Source organism: Eucalyptus grandis, chromosome 7 (genome assembly GCF_016545825.1).
Source record: "Eucalyptus grandis isolate ANBG69807.140 chromosome 7, ASM1654582v1, whole genome shotgun sequence".
NCBI classification, from domain to species: Eukaryota; Viridiplantae; Streptophyta; class Magnoliopsida; order Myrtales; family Myrtaceae; genus Eucalyptus; species Eucalyptus grandis.
The window spans coordinates 54,179,540-54,201,971 of NC_052618.1; the positions used below are offsets into that span (position 1 = coordinate 54,179,540).

Genomic DNA, 22,432 nt, shown 5'->3' on the forward strand with positions numbered 1-22,432 from the left:
TTCAACTGAGAGCTTTTTCCATCTGCTCTTCAATTGCACTACTCGTTCTTCTCTCCTTCCTTTTCTCTCTATTCTATCCTCTGTATTTTATACTCAAGGAAGATGATGAAAAACGAATCAACCGACTCAATACCGGCTCAACAACTTTGGTTTTATGTCTAACAGACTAACCGCCCTAATGTATTAGAACACCTGTGTTAACTTTTGTTTTAAGTCTTCAAACTCTGCAGACACGTGTGATGAGTAGACTCTCACTTTGAGTCAGTCTTGAATTTACTATCTTCAAATGCTTCTTTGTTTCTTATGCATTGCCACAGACGCAGTCTTCAAGTAAGCTTCTTTAACATCAGACGCAGTCTTCTTATGCATTGCCACAGATGCAGTCTTCAAGTCAGCTTCTTTAACATCCCCCCGCAAATTGGGAGGGGGTAAATACCCCAAGCCCAATTTGATTCGAAGATTAAAATGTAGGAAGCGAGGTAAAGATTTTGTAAAAATATCTGCAAGTTGGCGAGTACTGGGAATATAATAGACAATTAAAGATCCGGAAGCAACCTTTTCACGAACAAAATGAAAGTCTACTTCAATATGCTTTGTGCGAGCATGTAAAACAGGATTAAGTGAAAGAGCAATAGCTGACTTGTTGTCACAAAAGAGAGATGTTGGAGCAGATAAACCGATGCCAATGTCTCGAAGGACAAAACTAACCCATGTAAGATCAGCTGTAGCTGAGGCTAAAGCTCGATATTCAGCCTCTGTCGAGGAACGAGAAACTGTAGATTGTCGTTTTGCTGACCAAGAAATGAGGTTGGAGCCAAGATATGTACAAAAACCAGGTGGTAGATCGCCTGGTAGTACTACATCCTGCCCAATCAGCATCAGCAAAACCATACAAATGCATGAAGCTATTGGAATGAATGGTTAATCCAAAAGCAATAGTGCCTTTCACATATCGAAGAACCCTTTTTAGCTTGTGAAAATCACCTAAAGTGGGCTGCTGCATCTTTTGACAGAGAAGATTAGTGGCATAAGCAATATCTGGACGAGTTATAGTGAGATACTGAAGTCCACCCACAAGGCTTCGATATTCAAGAGGATGCTGCAATAATGTGTCATCAGTTATCATGGCTGCAGACCGCAATGAGAGAGGAGTAGAAACAGGTTTGCAATCTTTCATATTAGCTCGAGTAAGTAAATCAAGAGCATATTTGGTCTGCGAAAGAAATAAGTCTTGTGAAGTTTGTTTAGCCTCAATTCCCAAAAAATAATGCAGAAGACCAAGATCCTTCATATGAAATTGAAGGCTTAGTAGATGAATCAAGTGGGAGAGTAAGTGAGCTGAGCTTCCAGTGAGCACAATATCATCTACATAGAGCAATAATAGTATGGTGTCTGAGCCATGATGAAACACAAATAATGAAGGATCCGTGGTGCTGCAAGAAAACCCATTCTCAAGAAGAAAGTTACTGAATTTATCAAACCAGGCTCGGGGTGCTTGACGAAGACCATACAAGGATTTCTTAAGCAGACATACATGATGAGGCTTCTGAGGGTGTATAAAACCTGGTGGCTGTTGCATATATACTGTTTCATTCAAAGTGCCATGTAGGAATGCATTCTTAACATCAAGCTGATGGATTGTCCAATGCTTTGTCATTGCCACAGAAAGAACAATTCGAATAGTAGCATGTTTAATGATAGGGTTGAAGGTCTCTGTGAAATCAATACCTTCTTCTTGATGAAACCCCTTAGCTACTAGTCTTGCTTTGAGTCTATCAAGTTGACCATTTGCAGTAAGTTTAGTTTTAAACACCCACTTGCACCCTATGACATTCATGTGATCAGTTTGAGGCACTAATTCCCATGTCTGGTTTGTGTATAATGCATCCATTTCATCTTGCATTGCTTGATACCATCCTCTGTCTGCCAGTGCAGATTTGACTGTTTTTGGTTCGAGAGGAACTTTATACTCAGTCAAGCATGCATATTTAGGATTAGGTTTGACTATTCCAGATTTTAATCTGGTTTGCATAGGATGAACAGACATTATACCTCGTGTATTGTCTGGAGAACCGCTTTGTGCTTGATCAGTATTAACCTCTGGCAGTGTTGGCATAGAACATATTTGTTCCTCAGTATGCATTTGTAATGATTTAGTAGAATGTGTATTGTCCGGGAGAACTGCTTTGTGCTTGATCGGTATTAACCTCGCGGTGTTGGCATAGAACCTATTGGTTCCTCGGTATGCATTTGTGCTAATTCCGTAGAATCGATGCATGAAAGTGAGAATTCTGTACCAATCCAGTATCTTGCAAATATCCCATCTGTTTATTGGACGTAGACTGAACTTGTTCTGTAGTTATAGAGTCTAGAAAGGTTACTCCATTTATCCACTGTTTGTACAAGTTTGTACCTTGATGATACTCAGTTGGTAGTTGACTGGTGAAAGGAAAAACTGATTCATCAAACACTACATGACGACTTACATAGACATGTCCATTAGTGGGTAGAAGACATCAATATCCTTTATGTCTTTCACTATATCCCAAAAAGATACATATAAGAGATCTTGGATCAAGCTTATGCTGTGCATAAGGTCTGAGACAAGGATAACAAGCACATCCAAAGACCCTTAAATGTGTATAGCTTGGTTTTTGTTGATACAATTTTCTGTAGGGTGAATTCATATGGAGCTTTGAAGCAGGAAGCGGATTAATGATGTAATTTGCTGTCATGAAAGCATCTACCCAGTATTTTAAGGGTACTTTGGCATGGTATAGCATTGCTAGTCCTAACTCCACCACATGTCGATGTTTTCTTTCAACTAGACCATTATGTTCTGGTGTATAAGGACATGAGATGTGCTGTTTAATTCCACATTGTTGTAGATAATTCTGAACTTTGTTGCTGGTGAACTCACCTCCTCCATCACACTGAAAGATTTTGATCTTATGATCAAACTGATTCTCGACTTGCTTTTGAAACATGACAAAGATGTCATAAAATTCTGACTGTTTCATTGGATACAGCCAATTTGTATCTAGAGAAATTATCCACAAAAATGACATAGTATCGAAATTTTTGAAAAGACTGAACTGGTGAGGGTCCCCACACATCACAATGTATCTTTTCTAGAGGAGTATTAGATGTATAGTCTGACATAGGAAAGGGTAAGGCTGAACTCTTAGCAATCTGGCAACTACTACATATGCCTTGAGTTCTTGAATTACATCGAATTAGGTGCTGACTCTACAAATACTTCGCTGTTTTTAAACTGGTATGTGCCAGCCTCTGATGCCATAAGTCTTCTCCTACTTCTTTTTGAACTTGAGTGAAGAAAACTTCTGTGACTTTAGGGTCAACTTGGTACAGTCCCTTGACTTTGCTTCCTAGCCTCACTGTTGTATTGTTGCAATTGTCCTTCAGATATACCCCATGTTTGTCAAAAATAAAAGAACAGGGATAATCATCTGTTACCTTCGAAACAGACAGTAGATTTTTCTTTATTTTTGGAACTATCAATACATCATTTAGTGGTAATGAGCTAGTTTTTGTATGCAATAAGCCATCACCGACACAGGAGATTGATAAACAAGAACCATCTCCTACCATAATAGTATCAGTCCCACTATATAAAGAACAATATTGAAGCATACCAGGATCTCGGTGATATGGGCCGAGGCTCCGTATCCGGATACCATTCGGTGCCATGTGAGTCTTCAATATGCATTGCTGCTAGTGCAGTTGGTATTTCATCTGCTTGATATGAATTATCAAAGCGATACCAACATCGAAGTGCTGTATGTCCTGGTCTCTTACAGATTTGGCATTCTAATGGACTATTACTTGCTATTTTCACACTCTGCATATTCTAATCAGATGCTACACTTTGTGGTGGATAAGACTTAGTGGCTTGATACTTTTGAGAAGAATTTACATATGGTCTGAACCCCTGTCCATAGTTAGACCAGTTGTGTGACAACTTGTTAACCTGATCTTCTTGATTCAGATTCGGGTTATTCATCCTGTAATGTTGATTTCTTCCTGTTTCAACATAGTCATTACCACGACCTCTAGTATTCATTGCACGTCCCCTGCCATAGCTGTATCCACCTCGACTATTTCCTCTTTGATTTATGAAGTTAGAGTTTTGCACAATTCCAGCAGACTTTCTTTGGCCAAAGTAGGCTAGATTAGGATTATATTGATTCACGGAGTATGTTTGTAGCCTAGTTTCAAATCTCTCGAGCTGAGAGATAACCTCATCATAATCTGGTTGAGGTTTTAAGCAATACATTGTTGTTCTGAAACTTTCATATTCTGAACCTAATCCCTCGAGAACACCAAACATCTTGGTTATCTCATCAACAGGTTTTCCAATGGCATTAAGTTGATCACAAATAGACTTAAACTCTCGAAGATACACATTCAATGTTCTATCTCTTTTCTGACATGCTTGCAGTTTTCCCCTTAGTTTGAATTCTTTTGCTACTGACTTTTGTGTGAAACGATTAAGAAGAGTCTGCCATACCTCATATGATGTCTCTAGCCTAATGATCAAGCTTAAAATATTCTCAAACACTGCTCTACTTATCCAGGATGAGATTAACTTATCAGTTTTCATCCAATCTGTATGATCAGGATTCACCACTTCTGTTTCATTACCTTCAATCTCAACCTGCATCATTTGAGCTGGTGGTGGTGTTTCGCCATTGATGAATCCAAAAAGATCTTGACTTCGCAGGAACCTGTGAAACTGTGCTTGCCAAAGTAGAAAATTATCTTCAGCTAGTTTTATTGTAACAAAGTTGGCTATATTGACATGGATCGGGAATGGATACTTCGTATCCTTGCTGCCATTCTCCGTATTTTCCAGAAGCTTTTGAAGATACGCTTCTCGACTACTATCAACCAGAAACCAGATTTTGCTCTTGATCTTCTTACTATCTTGAGGACCACACAGACTCTACAGATTTCGAGCAAGTATAGTAGAAAAACTAGAGCTCTCAGGATAGCTCTGATACCATGTGAGGAAACGAAGAACAGAGAAACTAAGAACATAGGACACAAGATGTAGAAGAAGAAATGAAGAACAGAGAAACGAAAAGCAGAGAACACAAGATGTAGAAGAAAGATTTCTTTATTTCTTGAATCAAAAAAGAGCAAAGCATACATTCAACGAGAGCTTTTTCCATCTGCTCTTCAATTGCACTACTCGTTCTTCTCTCCTTCCTTTTCTCTCTATTCTATCCTCTGTATTTTATACTCAAGGAAGATGATGAAAAATGAATCAACCGACTCAATACCGGCTCAACAACTTTGGTTTTATGTCTAACAGACTAACCGCCCTAATGTATTAGAACACGTGTGTTAACTTTTGTTTTAAGTCTTCAAACTCTGCAGACACGTGTGATGAGCAGACTCTCTCTTTGAGTCAGTCTTGAATTTACTATCTTCAAATGCTTCTTTGTTTCTTATGCATTGCCACAGACGTAGTCTTCAAGTCATCTTCTTTAACATCAGACGCAGTCTTCTTATGCATTGCCACAGATGCAGTCTTCAAGTCAGCTTCTTTAACAAGTACTCTGTCTATCACCCATTTCAATGCTTCGATACTTCTACTTTTTTAGATAATTGGACAATTAAGTTTATGTCAAGGCTTTAAGCACTCACCCCACAGGCTAAAGCTTAAGGTTTTTCCTACTTCACGACACAGTACCACCTACAGAGACAAAACTAGAAGCAATAGTAGAGACGCAAAAAACCCATCATATAATTGACTTGCGAAGTACAGTAATTACGATAAACATAGATGAAGCATCCTATAGTCTTTATACCATAAAGATAGTTGTACTTTTATCTCATAGGGTGCATTTTGTTAAGCTTTCTCAATGAACTTTTAGCCTCTAAAGTCCCTTAAGGAAATGCTGAAGCATTTGGCAAGTATTTTGAAAAAGTTTTTGGTCAAATGCTAATATTGGGAATGTTGAAAGCTCAATGCTACTTGCACCCAGCCTAACGAAATAGCATTTGTGAAATGCTGAAATCAAGATTAATTTTTTTTCTTTCCAAAATTATCCTCACTAATTCTTTAATTTTTTAGTTTTACCCCTCATTGTAATTGTTCATCTTCACACGAAAGCGGCACCAGTGAGGCCACACCTGCTCGGCCAAGGGCTAATGAGGGTCACGCGACCCAAGAGACCTTCACGAGAGATCACACAATCTTAAGTGAGTGCCGCCTAGGGTCACGTTACCTGTGGTGAGGATCACCTATGGTCATGAGACCTAGGCAGCCTTGCCTAGGTCTTGCACGACCTCAATCGATAGTCGGTTGGGTTGCACGACCCTCAACCCTCGCCCGACCCTCATTGAGGGTTGCTTGAGATCAAGTGACCTGAACTGATGACTGTCGGCGCCAAATCTGGCTCGTCGGTAGCCATAGTCCTCCGTCGGCTCCAACGAAGAGTTTAGGTCCTTTTTTAATAAAAAAATACATCTAAAGCCCATTGCAAAAACCAAACACTACTTGAATTCAAAGTTCATTTGTAAAGAGTTTTTACCAAACACAATTTGCATTTCTCCGAAGGGCTTTAACTCTTAGCATTTGTCTTATACCCAAAACCCATTTGTAAAATTGAACCAACCTCATTGATAGTCAGACACTTCTCTTAGAAAAAAAGAAGATATTTTTATTATAGTAGACGCACAATAGGGGCAAAAAATTTGATCGGAGGGAGGGAAACGGAATTACATTGATAAGCTCATAGAATGCAGCTAATTGAGATGTACTTGTTGGTGAATATAATTCAAGGACATATGCTAATCCTATTATACAAGATTATCTACTTTACTCACGGAAAAGAGAGAAAAAAAGACTCCTCCTTTACAGCCGGAAAAAAATGGATTAATAGATCATACAATTGAGCATGGCCTCGTACAAATAAATTCTGGCAGCAAATCCATCGCAGGGAAGAAACATTCAAGGCCTCCGGGGCAAGAGAGGTTCCAGTTGAGGATCGGTATCTTTTGAAGCTAAAGGCCTCTGATTTCCGGACTCCAACTCGGGAATCGAAAGATCCTCTCCCGTTTGCCTGAGTAATCTCTCCAAGAGACTGGGTCTCTCCTCAGGTGGAGGATCGGGTGTTGTGGGCATTTCTTTTATGCTTTGGACATGCTGAAGGCAGACTTGAACGGCATCATAAACTCGAACAAAGAGCCATTCCTTGCTAATCATGTCAACCCCTCCGGACTTCGAAAAGGTAAGGAGGATGTCCTGGTTCGGATTAGAAATAGCAATCTGCCACACCAAGAAATGTCTCAGATGCTTGTGGAGATGGCAAAAGGAACTTTTAGCGGGACTGACAAGAAAATGAACCAATTGTTCTCGGTAGAGGTCAACAAACCTGAATGTCCCGTGATTTGTACTCTTGGTGCAAGTCCTTTAAAGCTTGAACAGCAATGGAATCAACATATGTTACGGCTGCAACAAGAAACGAAGATGTGATTCTAAGATGTGACAGCACAAAAACCCCAGTGCAGTGAAGCCAAGCCCTATATCAGCATGAGTAACAATAAATGAGGTTGTAAATCTGTTTCCTTAAACTTTAAGCCGAGAATGATGGAAATCCTATTAAAAATTTGCATTGTTTCAAGGTGAAGCTTGACTGGCCGAATCTTCAGTATCCACCAACAATTAAACCAAATTATGAGGCCTGTTGCAACATTAATCCAAGCTCTTGGCCCGAGGATTTGGTGTAGATTTTCATAAAGAACAAAACAGATATAACATTAAAATTTAGCCGACAATTAAGAAATCATTTATTCGTGAAACATCAACTCAACTATATTCTTATAAGTTGACATAAACGAAAAAACACATCAATATAGAATACTTTGTCCGTGGTTCATGGAACTAATAGTTCATAACCTTTCCCAAAATAAGGCAATTTTTTTTGTCAAAAAAAAAAAAGGGCTACAACTGCTCCACCTATTGTCAGGCCTATAAAGCCTATAATTTAATATATGATGATCAACAGCAGACATGTGCATGATAAATTACGTCCACGCCTGGAATAAATTTCCCCAGCCTGGAAGAAAATTAGCTCGGAAATTGAGTTGTAGGATCAAACTAAGTTTTCAAGAGACAGGAGAGATACATTGCAAGCCGACTAGAATAAGTAACTATTATATACTTTCACTTCCATATCAATTCAACATAATAAAGACTCTAATGAAGGATCATCTCCATATTGTTTTTGTATAGGTAACCAAATGCACCACTAAAATGACAACTTACGTGCCATCTCTAGAATAACAAAATAAACCCTATCAACTTCCGGGCCCCGCCGTGTAAATTTATCGACCTCAATTTCATATTCCCGTAGCCTGAAAAGAAACATTGGAATACTTAGTGGTTCCTTTCATAGACATATGAGAACGACCAACAGGTTCAGAATGAAAATGAACCAGATAGGGAGGGCAAAGCCATATAATTACCGATCTTTAATGTTACTAATATTGCCAAAATATATTGGAGCATCAATCCGAACAATAACAATGCCATTGGAGGCATACGCTTCTGGGTACTGTTCTATATTTCTATAGACAGTGATGCCAGGTAGGCGCCCCAAGCCAGCTGCAAAACAGATAAGAAGCTGTGAAATCTTGAGGAAGATGGTTATAGGAGTACATTGACACGCATCAACACGAGAGAGAGAGAGAGAGAGAGAGAGAGAGAGAGAGAGAGTAGACATTTGGAAAAGCAAATGAAGCAGCTTTCACACTTAAAGGAAAACATCGACAAGAAGGAAAATAAGGACACATGGCAATGGCATTGTTAACCAGATAAGCAGCAGTGAAGACTGAAAACATAGAGCAGCTTATAAGTAAATCGACTTACCGATATGTGGATTTGCTGATTCAGGAATGTCAAAAGCAATAGAAGCACCGATCTATAGCATCAACAACATGTCAAAATTGGATCATAAGTTCCAAGCTCCCTTAGCGGTTCCTATGATAAAGCTGCTTAATGTTGGGATTATTAAAAATCGATAGTGACCTTCTCAAAGCAATTTCCATCCTGAACTCTAAGTACATCAAGGTAGCTCATAATATCTACTATGCCTGAATAAATGTACATACAGCATAAATATCTAAATTCAGTAGCTCAAATGCCGCTGCTCCAGGTACTCACCCCAAAAAGCACACCAATTTCAATTCCAAGGAACAATGTTATTGTGCTAGTAATTGTCCAAAGAAGAAAATCTTTCTTATTTACATGCCAAAGAAATATAGCTTCTTGATAATCCACCTGAAATACAAATTAGCAATAGCTTGAATTCCATTTCATTATTAAATAAACTAACAGTAATTCTCGATCCTTTCCGTACTTTGAGAATAAGTCGGTTCTCAAATTTTTTTCACTAAGTAATTAAAGTGGACATTCACTTGGACATCAAGGATCTATTTAGAATATGAAACTAATATCGACTACAATTTCTGTCATAAGATGGCAGATTAAACAGAAAATCCCAATTTGCTAACACTTGCAAATTCATGGCAAGTGTAAACACAGAACTACTTTACTTGTGCGAAATCTATTATGTGGCTCATGATAAGATAAAATAAGCATATATTGATTAATAACTTAAAGATTTCAGCTGGAGGATGATATAGGCTTCCGAGGCCTATTAGTACTTCGTATACGGATATTTTGGAGACTTATCACTCAGATAACAAGCAAACCAGAACAGAAATGCAGATGAAAAACAAACAAGACTAGATCTTCGTAAGTGCAATACAAACAATAAAATAAGATTGATGGCATTAGCGAGATTGGAAGGGAGCAAATGAGAAACAAACTAACTGTAATGCATAGTCAGATCAACTTGGAGTGCATTTTTTCCTATGTAAAAACATTATGTCAAAGGTGTTGATGCTGAGCTTTAAAGTGTCTTTTGTGGAACATATTGTTATGTTTTGTAACGAAAAAATATTTTGCGTATAGACCTATGTGAGGGTTGCACGTTACAGGTTACACATTTCGCTTGAAGATCCCTAATATTAAAAGGGTGCATGCTTGTACGTTTTTCAATATTTCTAGGCAAGTACTTTGACTCCACTATCCTATTTCAAAATTTTATTGAAGGTTGCTCTGTTAAGATGCATCATTGGAAACATTCGTACAGTAGGCAAGAAAGTAGTCATGCTATCTGTCCGGAAATGGATGGTCATCAATAATAATAAGCAGGGGACCAACAAAAATGCGCCGGCAGATCATGTGTTCTCGGTTAATTCATTCAGGACAGCCCCCGGTACTTTTATAGGTAGACGCGCTCTTGCGTACAGACTAAAATCTGACAGCAGTTCCAATTCATATACCATTTTCACAGAATGTTGGAAAAGTTAGTGATTCAGCATGAAGTCAGCACAACATCATCATCAGAAAAGATGAACTCCTCGATTTTAATCAGCCACACTAAGATGACTGAATAGAAGTCTTCTAAGAGTTCCTTAGTTCTTGGTTCTTCATATCAACTTTAATACGAATTAAAACAGGATTAATTACCAGGCCCATAACAGCAGATATCACAATGGCAGTGAGTGCACGATGCAGATAACAAAAATGTTGAGCCAATAGTTAGTATTTCAAATGAAGAGGAGACCGATAAACCTCCTCAAATCCTTCTCTTAAGTCATCGGTTACAAAACAAAGCACTATTTAATCAGCATGCGTGTGCTCCTAAACTAGGAGAAAGAGAAAGTAAACCCACCATCCCGACATAAATGCAGATCCATAAGAACAACAATTGCCGACAAGGATGCATACCTGCGGTATATATTCAAACAATGAAGTCAAGAATATAAGGGCACAGCCCATTATGATTCCTGTAACACTTCCAGATACACCTGACTTTGCATCACTTTCATGGTTTACAGCTGATCAGGAAAAGGAGGCTGAGAGTAACATAGCAGATTGTTACCCCCACTACGACCTAATAGTTTAAGTGGCGGAGGAGGGAGCGGGGACCGAAGGGGCTGGTGGGAGGGCGAGAAATTCGAGCGGAAATATCGACGGTGGAACGAATTTGATGGGGATCAGCTTTTTGACCCCGGCACGATCCGGGGATGATGATCTTTTACTCAATCGCGCGGTGGTTATTTTACATTCAATTTGTAGATTTTATGGGGCTCATAATGATCTGGGAATTCATTTTCGTGATGCGACAAAAGTTTAAAAGATCATAGTCAATATGGCAATAATAAGGATTTTCAGAATCTCGACCCCTCGTTTGCTGAAAACATATTTAGTTTGCTCTTCTTCACGCGATCAATGATTGGTATCGACCCAATTATTAGACTACTCCTAAAAAGAATAGCCAGACAGCCGTGACTACCTAGTATTTAGTCACCAGTCATTTTCATTAGCCCCCACTTCTTTATTTAAGTTATACTCATTGCCTCCTGGATTTTCAACTCCTAACCCCTCATCACGGTTCCGATCTAGTTTCTCGATAATCATCACATAAAAATTCATCATTTTTTTATAAATAGAAAAAAGGGTCGGTACGATTCCAATGAAACTGGCATCGATGGAGACCTAACAAAGCCCCATCGTCCAATCAAATTGCATCTGAAGTAGAACGCATGTGCTTCTCAGGATCATGCACGGATACGTCCAAATTGATAGAAACAAAGTGAATTTTAAAAAGGTCGGTCTCCTGATCAGCTGATCAGGAAAATGATGGAATAAATTTTTCCTGATTGCCAAACGTAACCTAATAGTTTAAGTTTTTAGGATAAATAGCTTAAAATTTTTGGAACAAATATTGCATGCTTGATTTTAGTAATTTAAGTGTTTTGTTATATCAAGGATTTCTTAATATATCAATTTCGACCTCATCCACCCTTGATGGTTTTTAGATTGTTACCCCCACTACGACTAGATGTAGCCAAACAAGACAACAGCATACCAACATCCTCCTTGCTCATTGGTAATAGAACATTAAAATATTTAAATTATACTTACATTTAACAGCTTAGCACATTAGAACAATTGATAATGGTATTCACAAAATTTCACGTGATATTAGAGTAATAATTATGAAAGTTTTAATCTTTCCAAGTTTTTGTTTCTCTCCCAATGAAATATTCTTATGCTCGGCATTAGATATAAAAATTAAACTCAGTGTGATGGGGAGTGATAAAATATTAAAAATATTAAATCATATGTTCATCAAATAACATATGATTTTAAAATAGTTGGTAATGATCCTATAAAGTCTCACGGTAGGTATCAAGAGGCAAAATTTCCTCTATGATTGCTGAAAAGCACTTAAAGATGTAATGATACTTTAATTCCAATGGAATTATACACAGACAAGCAAGATGTTTGTGTTGAATATGAAATCCGCTATCTGCACACGTGGATCAATGCAAAAATGACTCTTGAAGTGCCTAGTTCGAAAACAATTGAATCAACAAGCAAAAATTGATTTTTAGATTTTTTCGGAGCACCCCAAATCATCCACCTAATGAATCATAAAATACGAAAGAAATTACGAATTTTCTCGTTTTCCTGAAACAATAATTACGACGGAAGCATGCGGATGCCTCGGGACAATTCCGGCACTCCCTAGAAGCAGGGCCTTCTCCGACCGGCGTCCAGCAGCAGCGGAGAAACTTCGCCCCGGACTTGAGTTGACGTGCGCTACGGAACGTGCTGCCTCTCAAAAAAACAACTGGCGGGACGGCTAGTTAGTAGTTACCACAGCACCCAAAAAAAAAAAAAAAAAACGCGTACGACCAACAGGAATCTTTTAACCGATAACCTACCCATGTCTTCCACGCACACACCCCTTCTTTTTCCCTCTCCTCTCCTTATATATACTCGTCGCTACCTTCCCCTTCTGGCAGTCTCATCCAAAAACTTGTCAGCTACATCTTCAACTGACGCTCACTTTCTCAGCTTACTTCACTCGAATCAACTCGCCAATCACTCAACCCCGGATGGACCCTTCCTCAATCAAAGAAGGGAAACCCACCAAAATGAAAAAAAGAAAGAGGTTTACTCTCCCTCGCCGGGGGGAAGAGGGGAAACCCACCAAAATGATAAAAATAGAGGGGTTGGAGATCTGCGTCAAGGCTGCTGATGGAGCACACGATTTTCTTGGAGACTGTAATTTTCGCCTCTGGGTGATGTTTCGTCATGTGGGTGAGGGGATTTTTGGGTTTGTGTCTTCGCTGATCGGGCTGTGTGGTGTTTTCTCCGTGTTTTTTAGGCCCGTTTAGCCAGTGGGTGATGCTAACTTTGAAGGAGAAGAAAGTCCCGTACAAGACCCACCTCATCAATTTAAGTGAGAAACCCCAGTGGTAAGTCTTTCTCTCTCTCTCTCTCTCTCTCTCTAGGCAATTTTTGCGAGGAATGTCGTAATTTTTTCGGTGTTTGGTCTTTCGGGATAGTAAAGGTTCTGGTCGTTATAATGATCTTTTTGTGACGAATGTTTCGCTGATAGGTTATTGGAAGTGAATCCGGAAGGGAAGCCGCTGATCAAGATCGATGATAAGTGGATCGCCGACTCTGATGTGATTGTTGGCATTCTTGAAGAGAAATACCCTGAACCTCCGCTCACTCCTCCCCCTGAGTTTGCATCTGTGTAACTCTCTCTCTCTCTCTCTCTCTCTCTCTCTCTCTCTGTACGTGTTTGTGTTTGTGTGTGTCTGTGTCTGTGTCTGCTGTCCTGTCATGTTTTCACCATTCTGGTTTATTTTCTTCTGTTCTTTGTTTGAAATATCTTGCTATCAGTTTTCTTCATCAGTTTCATGGAAGAATTCCTTTTGCTTAGCGTTTTGCTTTTGCTTAGAGACATTGATGGGTACTCATGCTGGGCGGTTTCTAGTGGTCTTAGCGTTCTCTTTTGCTTCTTTATAAGGCTAGCTATATGTATGGGCAGTAAAATGTGTATTGCCAAAATGTCTTGAAAAGCTTGTTTTCTTTTCTTATATCAGATAGATAGATCGGACTCTGTTTTCTTGACTTTTGAATTTCAGCCAGCGTTATGCCTTCTTCTAAAATCGCAGGGGCTCGAAAATTTTCATCTCCTTTGTGGAGTTTGTGAAGAGCAAGGACCCAAGTGATGGCACTGAGCAGGCATTGCTTGGTGAACTGAAGGCGCTGGATGAACATCTCAAGGCTCATGTAAAATGCATATTCACAGTCAACTGTACATAAAAATGGCTCGAAAATTTTGCATTTTCTTCTGTAGGTTTACTGGTGCGTATTATTGTGGTTACAGGGTCCCTACATTGCTGGAAAAAAGATAACATCGGTTGACTTGAGTGTGGCCCCCAAATTGTTCCATCTTGAGGTTGCTCTCGGCCACTTCAAGAAATGGACAGTCCCAGAAAGCTTTACTCATTTTCACAGCTACACCAAGGTAAAATACGATGTCCGCAGCCTCTCATGTTTCTGCAAATTGTTTTCTGTTGGCAAGTGTTAAGTTTTGGTAGAATGAGGTTTCATTGAGCTAGCTATTATGAGTGCTGTGAGGGGTTGATAAATGGACAGAGAAATTAACAGCCACCATGAGTGCTGCATACGCTTGATGCGTTGATAGTTGATACGCTTCCTCTTTCATCCGTCTATCGCATGTGCTTCCTCTTTCATCCATTTACGGCGTTTATGATTTTATTGGTACCAGCGCCTGTTGTGGGTATTGTTGCCAAATTTGCTAGGGACTACTTCGTTTCCAATCTGTGATCACACATCTTTTGTGTTGAAACCAGTGGTGCATGTCATAGCGTTGTGAATCGTGCGAAAGAGGACAAGAGGCGGTGTCCAGTTGTGGAAATGTAGTTGCCGAGGCATTTGTTAGGTGTATTGATATTTGCCGACATAAACCTTGGGTTTCCATTTGTTCTGGGGAAGTTGAACTTAAATCCAGGAACATACGGCTGCGGATCCTTGTACTGTTCCAAATATCGAATAATTGTTTTTTTCCATAAGAAATATCAGCTCCGATATACGGCAATGCCTTGATGCGGGAGGGCATCGTTTGATCATAGTAAAGATTGAGTTTTCTAGCTCTTTTAAGTGGATTAGGCTAATCCTTGAAAACTTTTCTCAATGATTTTCCATTTGTGTTTTCTCGAATGATGTTGTTTCTTTCTTGATCGTTGTCCAGGTCTTGTCATTTGCTTCTCTACCATCTTGTGCAGCTCCTTTGAAAATGCACAGGTTCATGTGGACACTTTAAAAACAACTGATGTTTCGTTTGTTTTTGCAGCTGTTGTTTGCTCGGGAGTCCTTTGTGAAGACCAAGCCGGCGAAGGAGCATGTGGTCGCTGGATGGGCGCCGAAGGTCAATGAAGCATGAATCGCAGCTTCTGCGTTATTAGTGTCAACTTTGATATTTTGTTATGGAAGTCAATAAATGTACTATCATCTCACCCATGTTGGGGCTTATGGTATTTATAATTCTACTGGTGTGGCCCGAGTGTGGTTTGAATGGAGGTTGCAAATCTTGGCTTAGGCCCTTCTCGTGGTTTCCATGAGTGATTCTTTCTTCGAGGATTAACTAATTTTCCTAGCAGCTGCTCAGTCAATTCTCTGAATGGGCCGCCTCTATCCCGCTCGGTTCGGATAATTGGCAAATTCTCGGGAATGTACATAGAGAAGCCGACATCGTCGATGTCGTTGGGGAATCAAAGGAATGGAACGGGTGATGAACTTGGAAGTGATTTGACATCTCATGTTGGCAATTTGAGGGGTAGAGAGAAGGAGAGATTGCTGATCCCCTACAAACTTTGGGCCCATTGCAGCACTCGACAACAGACAAGCAAGTAGTAAATTCGATTTTTCGGCCCAAGTTCTCAAAACTGCATCTGGGCTTGGGAGATGCGTTGTTCTGGGTTGGTGCTTATATTAAAATCGAGCGGATCACTCGCGTAACTTTGGTTGGAAAAGGGAAAAAAACAGAGGATTGCTCCCTTTGCTGCTTACGTAAAATTAAACTAAGGAAATTCGATGTAGTCGTGGCAAGTTTGAAATGTCGTGTTAAATCTGTCAAAGTTTGTGTTTTTTTTCTTGTAAATTTGAAATCGGGTGAAATTTGTCATGATGGTAAACGTTTTTTTTTGTTTTTTTTTTTTTTCGATTTTTGCCTTAGTTTACATTTACATAAGTCAACATGAAATCTAGTAGGTCCCAACATGAAATTTACTAGGTCCATATCAAGAGTCATTAATTGTATTTCAAAAACATGCGCATTTTCATTTGAAGCATTTTATGTAGGTGCCTTTTCCAATTTTTAAGAAGCGTTGTCATGCTATTTTCCTAATTTTTAATATAGGCTCAGCTAGCACTCAAGTAATGAATGTCTTTTAGAGGTGAACGGTTCCAGATTCCATGTTAGTTTTACTTGGAATTCGGAACCTACCCATTAGAACAAGTTCCTCATTTTTTTTGGAATTTGGAACCTACTCTACATACCTTGAAATCTAAAACCTACATTATTACAGGTTTTAGGATCGGTTTTAGGGTTTACCTAGGTTTCACTCGTATCATTAGTTGAATGATTGTAGTGAATTATCACTTTTATTGACCACCACTTGTTACTATTAAGAGAGAGCCGTTTTAGATTCCGAGCAAGTTCCAATCCTAAAAATTGGAACTTATTTGTTACAATAGGTTTCCTATTTTTTGAAACCCGAAACCTATCATGTCACATATTTCAAAATTAATTACAAGGTAGGTTCCGCTTGTATTGTTAATTGAATGATGGCAATGAACTATTACCTTTAATGATCACCGCTTATTGCTATAATTTATTGACCATAACTTGTATTTAGACATATGAAAAATATGAAATATTAACAAGTTCAATCATAAAATGAAAGTTCAGACTAGTAATTTTAGATTATACACTTATTTTTAAGTACCATGGAATACCGTAAGATCAAGCGAAAACATAGACTAAGAAAAACACAAAAACTTATTTTAGATTCTAAGTTACAGGTTCTAGGTTTTACAAACCTAAACCTTGAAACCTACATATTGAAACATGTTCCATAACTTTTAAAACTTGTAATCTATCTTGCATATTTCAGAACTTAGAATCGGACAAATTTCCACCAGTTCAGCTCTTAGGTTTCAGATTTTATTATGAAATCATGCTTACCCCTGTTACTTTTTAATGTAATTCATTTAAGCTTTTTTCTTCGTTATGATTTTTGCCTTAGTTTACAAAAGCCAACATGAAAATCTAGTAGGTCCCAACATGAAATCTAGTAGGCCCATATTTCAGTCATTAATCGTGTTTAGAAAACGTGGGCATTTCCATTTGATTTGCTTCATATATGCGATCCATACAAAGAAAGATCAAAGAAAAAACAAAGGCATAAGATCATGCCCACCCCCACTAAGTTCCCGAGCTAAATCAGAGCGAATTTCTTCGACATGATTGGGAAATACTATTTTGCCAACAGGGGACAGGTGGGCTTTGCTGGAGAGACCGTCGGCAATCGCCCTCAATTGCGTCAGAAAAAGGGCGAATTGATTGAAAACGACGCCTCGTTTTCGCCAGCCCCACATTATGGTCTTCATTTATCAAGCGCCGCCCCCTCCCGCCCCGCAAAACGACGACGGATTGAGCAGGAAGAGTCCGGCCGTCGTTTCGCGGAAAAAGAGCGAGGCGGAAAGCAACCCCCGCTCCATAATTGTGAATTTGTGACCGCCCCCTTCTTTGTTTCCCTGCGTGCGCAAATCGCGTGGGCCAATGGCGAGCCGCCACGTCACTGCGTCGAGATCGCTAATTGGTGGAGTGGAAGTGAGGTTCCCATCGTCCGGCGGGGTTTGGCACCACGTTTCTCTTTGAGTTGGATTAAGTTCCGTTTGATTGAAGAAAAACCGTCTTTGAATTTTTCTTTCACTTATTGATGTTTGAATAACTAAAATTCAATCAATTTATATTTTTTTTTTCATAAACTAAAAGTAATAAACTTAAATTGGGAAAAATGACTATCCTTTATGATAAGAGTAAAATCGTTGTTTATTAAACCATCAAACAAATGAAAATTAATAATTTTTCTTGAATTTTTTTATAAAAATATTTTTTCTTTATCATGAAATTTTTAATAAAACAAACATATATGGAGAAATATTCATGACAAAGGAAAATACTTTTCAGAAAATCAGCTTTCAAGAGAATTAATAGTTTTCTTTTTTTAATGATATGTGACCGAAACGTTTTCTAGTGTTTAGATATCATTTGGAAAATGATTTTCATCCATCTCTAGAAAAAAATTGGATTTTTAAATACCTTTCTTTTTCTTTCTTCTTCCCCTAGTCGCCGGGCCTTGACGATGGCCAACAATAGGCTACAAGTGAGGCTCAACCTCGTTGACCTTAATAAGGCTCGATCCTTGCTGCCCTATGCTTGTGGCTAGTCATTGACCGTTGCCAAAGCCCATCGACCGATGGAGGCATAAGAAAAAAAAAAAGAAAAAGAAAGAAAAAGAAAAAAGAAAAAATTCAAGATGAGCAATCTCAAAAGGTGCTTTCACCTCTTTAGATTTAGACATTTACTTTCCTAATTTTATAGATGAATATTTTGGTTGACTGGAAATCATTTTCAATGAATCATATGAGTGAAAGTCTGAAAATCTAATTTCTATGAAACTGTTTAACTTAGGCAAAAAAACGATCTAAAACTATACTCATAGTCAAAAGGAATCTATATAATGAGTTTTTTTGAGCAATATGTACATTTGTATGTATTTAAGAGATGTAGGCCAAAGAATCTATGCAAATTTATTTGACCTATAAATATGATTCGAGGGGGCACACGTAGTCAATACTTTTATATCCCTAATAATTCATCTGAATCAAATCATATCCTTTTTGTTAAAGTCAATAATCCAACGAATTTGTTCTAAACGTTTAAGTTTTCAGAGAGACCCTTAAGCTTGCAAATGACACGCGCGACCCAAAAGATTATAGCAAGCACATAACATATAAAGACAAAAATGTTATAAACGGAGCAGATACGAGGTGAAGAATAAAACTTGATCACGGGCCATGACTCAAATATCATGTTTATATATAGAGCCCAAGCGCTGATAAGTAAATGAACGTACCACATGCATAATAAAAAAGTTCTAGCCGGAGTTTTCAAATTCCGGTTGGCGGGGTTGGGTCATGCTAGTTTGTTTGACATTCATACATGAAAACAAGTAAAAATATTCTCGTTCCATATATGTTTATACAATTTATCAAAAAGTTAATAACATGGTCATCGAAACATTTATGAAAGTATCCATAGGAGACATGAAATTTCATAATTGACTACTTGATATGATCCCATTAACAACAACATATACACATAACTTATAATTTCATTTACTCAATCTATTTACACAGTAAGATTTGCAGCACGAGTTCAATCATTGAAGCAGATGCATCATATTAGCTAGGGACAATTGCAGCTTCCGTGCTCTTCCGTATATGCAATGATATATGGTGATCATCGTCACATTGTATGGGCCACCACAGAGAGAGAGAGAGAGAGAGAGAGTCGTTGGGGTGTGTGTGGTTTTGGCATATTGAGACAACTAAAGACATATACACCAAGGTTATATCGCTTTCGCAGTAGCTACCATACTAAGAGAGAATATGTTAAACGTTTGGGTTTGAATGGTCATCCTCGCCGTCGTCTCCGTCATGGTGTGAATCTTTGGAGGTGGAATCAGAGGAGGAGATGATCTTCTGAATCATTTGACTCGTCTCTTCCTCCGACATTCGATCGTCTTTGCTTCGAGACTGTGCATATTCCTCAAAGAACTCCTTGTTCTCTTTCTCCAGTTCATTCCACACTGCATTCATTAGCATTTCATGTGACACTTGAATCCATCACATTAGATCTACGAATACTTACTTATTAGGCAAGCTTTTGCAATAGAAAGTTTCAAGAAAAGTTAAAACTTTGAAAATCAAAAGTTTTCCTCATACTTGCTTCGGGGGTTAGCAAAATCAAGTGTTTAGCAAGCTTCCTTATCCTCAACATATCTGACTATCGATGCAAAACTCAAGAACTTCGTCTTTGTATATTGTGCAAGAATATTTTAAAGTTGAGCAAGAGCATATTCATGCAAAAGAGACCATGATGACAGTGCTATTAGCTATGGAGGTTAGTGAAGATTATTTCCCAAGAAACCCTAGGAGCTGAAGATATCAGACATTTCAATGAACAAGGACGAAATACACAACAAATATGTGTTTGAAGTATAAGAGCGGTTGGTTTCACGACAAGGACTCTTTTTTTAATAAATCTTTTCAATAACGTTTACTTTCGTTTGATATTTTTAAGTTAGTATGATTCTGAACTGTCTTTATTTCTTTCTTATTAGTAAGCTCACCGAGGATGAATTAAGATTCAATTACTTGCAGGGCCTAAATATATATGTATCTAGAGAGGGAGGGGAAGAAAAAACCAGGATGGTTTCTGAAATAATACAAGAAGAGGAAGGAATATGAAGCTGACCGGTGGAGGTAATGACAGGTTTGATATTTGCATGCTTGGAGAGGGCGTCCATGCATTCTTCCTTACTCATCCGAAAGATCAAACACTTCTCTATCAGGTGATGGACCTATCATTCGCAAACGCAACCTCGTTATCGCAAAGCAAACCGAGCACATAAAGATAGGGAGAACGAAAAGAAAAAGACAGAAAGGGTCGATGATCTCATGCACGAAGATCCAGCAAAACCAGAAAGGAAGAAGGAGAAGGATTGAAAGGGCACAAGAAGATCAAGAAAGGGAGAGCCGATGAACAACAGCACCTATCATTCGCAAACGCAACCTCGTTATCGCAAAGCAAACCGAGCACATGAAGTAGGGAGAAAGAAAAGAAAAAGACAGAAGGGGTCGATGATCTCATGCACGAAGATCCAGCAAAACCAGAAAGGAAGAAGGAGAAGGATTGAAAGGGCACAAGAAGATCAAGAAAGGGAGAGTCGATGAACAACAGCATGTTCTGCAGAGACACGACACGAATTAAAAGCACATAGAGGCTAAACAAGAGAGCATAAAGATCGAAGAGGCTGTCAATCAGCAGATCCTTTCGTCTTCACTCTGCCAAAACTTATCGGCGGAGGACTTACCATGTGAATATACGAAGCAGACGACGAATCCCCCATGGAACAAGATCAGCTAATCTTTCAACTCGCTGACCCGTGTGTTGAGATCGACGAGAAAGTGAAAACTAATGATCGAAACGAACGTTGACGACCCAAGTTGGGAGACTCGGTGCAACATCATGCGTATGTGGCTTCACATATAAAAGGGGGGAAGGGGGAAGATGCCAATGTCTCAAAAAAAAAAAAAATGTTGAGAAATAAAAATACTAAAAATAATTTAGAAAAAGAGAGAAAATGGTGGGGTCAAGAGTCCCACGTGGGAGATAAAAGATAATTGGTGGAGAGGGGATTAGAAGAGATTTTGCAAATGACCTCGTTTTGTCTTTGTTGAGCTTTTCCTTTTTCTTTTTTTTTTGGGCGGTTTGATTTGCGCCATTAGCTACGGAAGCGCCCCCTCCACGTGATGCGTGGGCCCGGTCCCCCGCTTTCTTTGCTAAGGGAAAATCCTCGCTACAAGACAAGAAAAACACTAAGGTTGCATCCCTCGCTATTTTTTTCGAAACAATTCCTCGTCTTGCACATGGTTGCACCACTTGTATGTCGACCGCTCCCAAATTTTAGGTTCATCATTCGACTTGCATGGTTAGATATTTTCTTCATTTTTCCCCAAGATATGAAAACAAATTTCGAATAAGACAATTTGATTTTGGATGTGACAACTGAGTGATTCTTGAATGATCTTTCTGGCCAAAATTTTATGTTCTCTTTTTATTTGTTTACAAGTTTCTTTTTCATTTATATCGATGTGAATGGATTAACTGTTCTTTTGCTACATGTATATGTGGATTTGCACGTCTAAATTCTTCTTGCTACTCGCTTTTGATGAGGGAATATTTAGATATAGAAAAAGATTATTATGAGGCTACGTTTAGTCGTCCAAATTTCTAATTAGGATAAGACTAAATATGATATGATTTGAAATCCAAAGAAATTTGCCATATTTTATTCACTGTTTATTGATTATAATAATAAAATTGAATATATTCACATTATATTATATATATAATTTGATTTAAACGCCTATATGAGTCATAAATTTTACAAATGGAAATAGTAAAAATCTTTCGCGACACTCTTGTCTACTTTATTTTTTTTTTATTTTCCTCTCTTTTTTTAATTAATTTCTTTTATTTATTTCTTTCTTCTCCTTCCATCATTCTCTAACAAAAATTTAATAAATAGAAAATTGTACTAATATATCTAAAATATTAAAACACCTAAAATATGTGATAAAATA

General features: G+C 38.4%; 3 protein-coding genes across 5 annotated transcripts; 1 reads left to right on the top strand and 2 right to left on the bottom strand.

Moving 5' to 3' along the window:
* Positions 1-6,711: 6,711 nt before the first annotated feature.
* On the bottom strand, positions 6,712-11,084 carry LOC104455854 (sulfate transporter 4.1, chloroplastic-like). 3 transcript variants are annotated; one of them, XM_039317056.1, is made up of 5 exons: positions 10,832-11,084; positions 8,500-9,013; positions 8,300-8,388; positions 7,407-7,483; positions 6,712-7,300 (listed from the first exon to the last, which is right to left on the bottom strand). In XM_039317056.1, exons 2-5 carry the CDS (start codon positions 8,754-8,756, stop codon positions 6,983-6,985), a joined length of 741 nt encoding a protein of 246 aa, XP_039172990.1. In that variant the 5' UTR covers positions 8,757-9,013; positions 10,832-11,084; the 3' UTR covers positions 6,712-6,982. The 3 variants fall into 3 exon arrangements, with proteins under 3 accessions (XP_039172990.1, XP_018715323.1, XP_039172989.1); XM_018859778.2 differs by having other exon boundaries at positions 8,500-8,638; positions 8,903-11,084; XM_039317055.1 differs by having other exon boundaries at positions 8,500-11,084.
* A 1,792-nt stretch (positions 11,085-12,876) lies between these two features.
* LOC104454260 (glutathione S-transferase DHAR2) lies at positions 12,877-15,536 on the top strand. Its single transcript, XM_010069055.3, has 6 exons — positions 12,877-13,180; positions 13,284-13,374; positions 13,518-13,658; positions 14,083-14,200; positions 14,298-14,438; positions 15,288-15,536. Exons 1-6 carry the CDS (start codon positions 13,012-13,014, stop codon positions 15,375-15,377), a joined length of 750 nt encoding a protein of 249 aa, XP_010067357.2. The 5' UTR covers positions 12,877-13,011; the 3' UTR covers positions 15,378-15,536.
* A 3,797-nt stretch (positions 15,537-19,333) lies between these two features.
* LOC104454716 lies at positions 19,334-21,325 on the bottom strand. The gene is made up of 3 exons (XM_039317057.1): positions 21,160-21,325; positions 20,541-20,646; positions 19,334-19,872 (listed from the first exon to the last, which is right to left on the bottom strand). Exons 1-3 carry the CDS (start codon positions 21,193-21,195, stop codon positions 19,676-19,678), a joined length of 339 nt encoding a protein of 112 aa, XP_039172991.1. The 5' UTR covers positions 21,196-21,325; the 3' UTR covers positions 19,334-19,675.
* Positions 21,326-22,432: the final 1,107 nt, after the last annotated feature.

Coding starts and splice junctions, on each gene's coding strand:
- LOC104454260 (XM_010069055.3), top strand. CDS start 13,012: ATGGACCCTTCCTCAATCAAAGAAGGGAAACCCACCAAAATGAAAAAA. Junction 13,659..14,082: donor CCCCCTGAGTTTGCATCTGT/GTAACTCTCTCT, acceptor CTAAAATCGCAG/GGGCTCGAAAATTTTCATCT. Junction 14,201..14,297: donor ATGAACATCTCAAGGCTCAT/GTAAAATGCATA, acceptor TTGTGGTTACAG/GGTCCCTACATTGCTGGAAA.
- LOC104454716 (XM_039317057.1), bottom strand. CDS start 21,195: ATGGGGGATTCGTCGTCTGCTTCGTATATTCACATG. Junction 20,647..21,159: donor CTGCTTCGTATATTCACATG/GTAAGTCCTCCG, acceptor TGCGAATGATAG/GTCCATCACCTGATAGAGAA. Junction 19,873..20,540: donor ACCTGTCATTACCTCCACCG/GTCAGCTTCATA, acceptor TAATGAATGCAG/TGTGGAATGAACTGGAGAAA.
- LOC104455854 (XM_039317056.1), bottom strand. CDS start 8,756: ATGTCTACTCTCTCTCTCTCTCTCTCTCTCTCTCTCTCTCTCTCTCGT. Junction 7,484..8,299: donor TGTTATTCTAGAGATGGCAC/GTAAGTTGTCAT, acceptor TTCTTGTTGCAG/CCGTAACATATGTTGATTCC. Junction 7,301..7,406: donor ACAAATCACGGGACATTCAG/GTTTGTTGACCT, acceptor TTGGTGTGGCAG/ATTGCTATTTCTAATCCGAA.